This window comes from Cynara cardunculus, unplaced genomic scaffold (genome assembly GCF_001531365.2).
Source record: "Cynara cardunculus var. scolymus isolate 2C unplaced genomic scaffold, CcrdV1 Un_Scaffold_555, whole genome shotgun sequence".
Classification (NCBI taxonomy): domain Eukaryota; kingdom Viridiplantae; phylum Streptophyta; class Magnoliopsida; order Asterales; family Asteraceae; genus Cynara; species Cynara cardunculus.
The window spans coordinates 223,768-226,210 of record NW_020200587.1 but is presented as its reverse complement, the minus strand read 5'-3'; the positions used below and the strand labels follow the sequence as shown (position 1 = coordinate 226,210).

Here is a 2,443-nt window from a genome sequence, read left to right as displayed (position 1 = left end):
ATTGGGATAACAATTAAAGTAAATTGGACCATTAGAGATATTAGTTTCGGCTATTGCTAATATTGAATTTTGGAAATTTGTATGCCTAGCATCTCTTAAGATTAACAAGAAAGGAGCATCTACGCCTAWCCTAAAGAGTGGYTTAATTGCTAYTTGAACTAATCCAATATGTAAATATTTATATTTTTTCCTATGTTGGATTATAGCAGTTTTTGAGAATAGATGAATATTTTCATAATCTTTATTGATTGATAAAGTTTGTTCAGTTGTTTTAATAGAATAACTTTGAAGAAAATCGAAGTGACCTATTTTATAAATGGTTTTAACATTTTGTTTTGTAATTATCCAGTCTGATAAACTCTGTTTTATATCACTAATTTGAATTTCAGATGAATTTAAATGAAGAAGATCTTGTTCTTCATTGATTTCTTCGCCAGAATTATGTTTCGTAGAAAATAAATCCATTATTCTATTTATATGAATTCACTTGTACTAAGATCTGAATATCGTTTTTAAGAAAACAAAATTTTTCTAATAATTTTTGGAATATCAGCTTTCTTATGGACGGGTCCGGCTGCACGTCTTACGCTCTCTTCTGCGTGACTTACGCTCTCTTATGCGTGACTTACGCTACTCCAACGCCCAAGGCAAAGCAACACTAATATCCAAAGATTATTATAAAATGTTGTTTTTTTATAAAACGCATTCATTTCTAGTACGCATTCATTAACATAAATAGCATAACTCATTATCTCCCTAAGAACATAAATCATGGCTCTGATACCAAATCGGACAGGACCGTTCATCATATGAAATTAAACACAGATTAGTGATATAATATTGAAATAGCTATATATATATATATATAATATTTTTCTTCTACTAGGTGTGTTTCAATATGTAAGGTATATCAGGTGTGTTTGAAAAACTTACAAGAGAAACTTATTTATAGGAAGGAAAAGAGAAAGCAACCGGCTACCGATGGCTTCTACCGGATACAAATTCAACATATAAACAGTGAAAAGTTGGGGCATGATTGAGACATATGCCACAATTTTCAAACTCTTTTAGAAAAGCAAAAGCAAGATGCTTTTTTATTTGTCTTCGTCTTCCACATTTGTCAAATACAACTGTAAACGAACAGGTGTATTCCTATCATGATTTGTCTAAAGCGCTTTGTCTGCTAATCTTTTGAGAGTTTTGTCCTTGAAAAAGATTCTCCACTTGTCTTTTGCATCAGCTTCATCTTATAAAACTTGAGAAAAGAATAGGCAGCAATTGCAGATGGTACATAGATTTTAATCGTAGGAGTCTCTCCCAAAAGTGAGTAGTCTTCAGATGCTAATATTTCAGAGTTCCAAAAAAAGTCTGAATAGTGAACATGGTAATACCATATCTTTAAATCTTCAATGGATTGACCGGAGATGTATTGCCAATTAGGACAATGAAGTGATAACTTATCGTCCCATTCTGAAGAGAAGGTTTTTGAAAGTATCTTGATAGCTGAACAACTAGGTTCAGGTTCAGATTTCCAGAATTTTGGAGGTGAAGAATAAATGTCCACCAAGATGATATAATCATCGTAAGTCTTAACCAATTCAATAGCTTCGATAACTCGAACTGGAAGCCATTTGATTTGATCAATGTCAGATAGGATTAGTCTGCAAAGTAATTCATACTTGAAAAGATCATGAAAACTTATTTTTTTCATTTCGAAACATTTGTTCAGATGCAATAGATAAATCAATTTGAACTGTTCTAAAAAATATTCGTTTTTCATCATCTGGTATTGGAATTTCTTCCAATTGTACAGAGAAACCTTGAATAAGTGATCGGGATATAACCATCAGCCATTCTTGGTATTTTATAAAGATGAAGCTGATGCAGAAAACAAATGGAGAATCTTTTTCAAGGACAAAGCTCTCAAAAGATTAACAGACAAAGCATGATAGCTTTAAGATGATCTATGATGATCTATATATATCTATATATATATATATATCTATATATATATATATATATAACTCAAGCAAAACAAATAAATAATAAGAAGTTGCAACATGAACCCTAGTTGTGAATATAAAGTAAATTAAAAAATAAATAGAAGAAATTAGATTTTACCTATAATTCCGAGACCACCGATTCCAACAATGAAGGTAAAGATCATAGCCATGGGATCTTATATGTTGTAGATCTGTGAAAAGAGAATGAATCTGCACAAACCGAGGGAGCTTCCACGTCTTCCATCGCATAAATCCGTATGATGTTAGACCAATCTAAACACTTGGAAAATAAATGGATATGAAGATCGGAAAAGGACACAATCTCGCCGGTAACTGTCACCGGCGATGGTCTAATGCAGAAGCAACTTCCGAACAAGAGTTTGCAGTACAAAATTGAAGGAATTTGACGAAGGAGAGGAGGGAGAGATAAATGCGTTGCC

The 2,443-nt window shown here is 32.3% G+C and overlaps 1 protein-coding gene across 2 annotated transcripts; it reads right to left on the bottom strand.

The window, feature by feature from the left end:
* Positions 1-889: 889 nt before the first annotated feature.
* Positions 890-2,443, bottom strand: LOC112501790. 2 transcript variants are annotated; one of them, XM_025105511.1, is made up of 2 exons: positions 2,122-2,443; positions 890-1,661 (listed from the first exon to the last, which is right to left on the bottom strand). In XM_025105511.1, the coding sequence occupies exons 1-2, from the start codon at positions 2,250-2,252 to the stop codon at positions 1,184-1,186; spliced, it is 609 nt and encodes a 202-aa protein (XP_024961279.1). In that variant the 5' UTR covers positions 2,253-2,443; the 3' UTR covers positions 890-1,183. The 2 variants fall into 2 exon arrangements, with proteins under 2 accessions (XP_024961279.1, XP_024961280.1); XM_025105512.1 differs by having other exon boundaries at positions 890-1,620.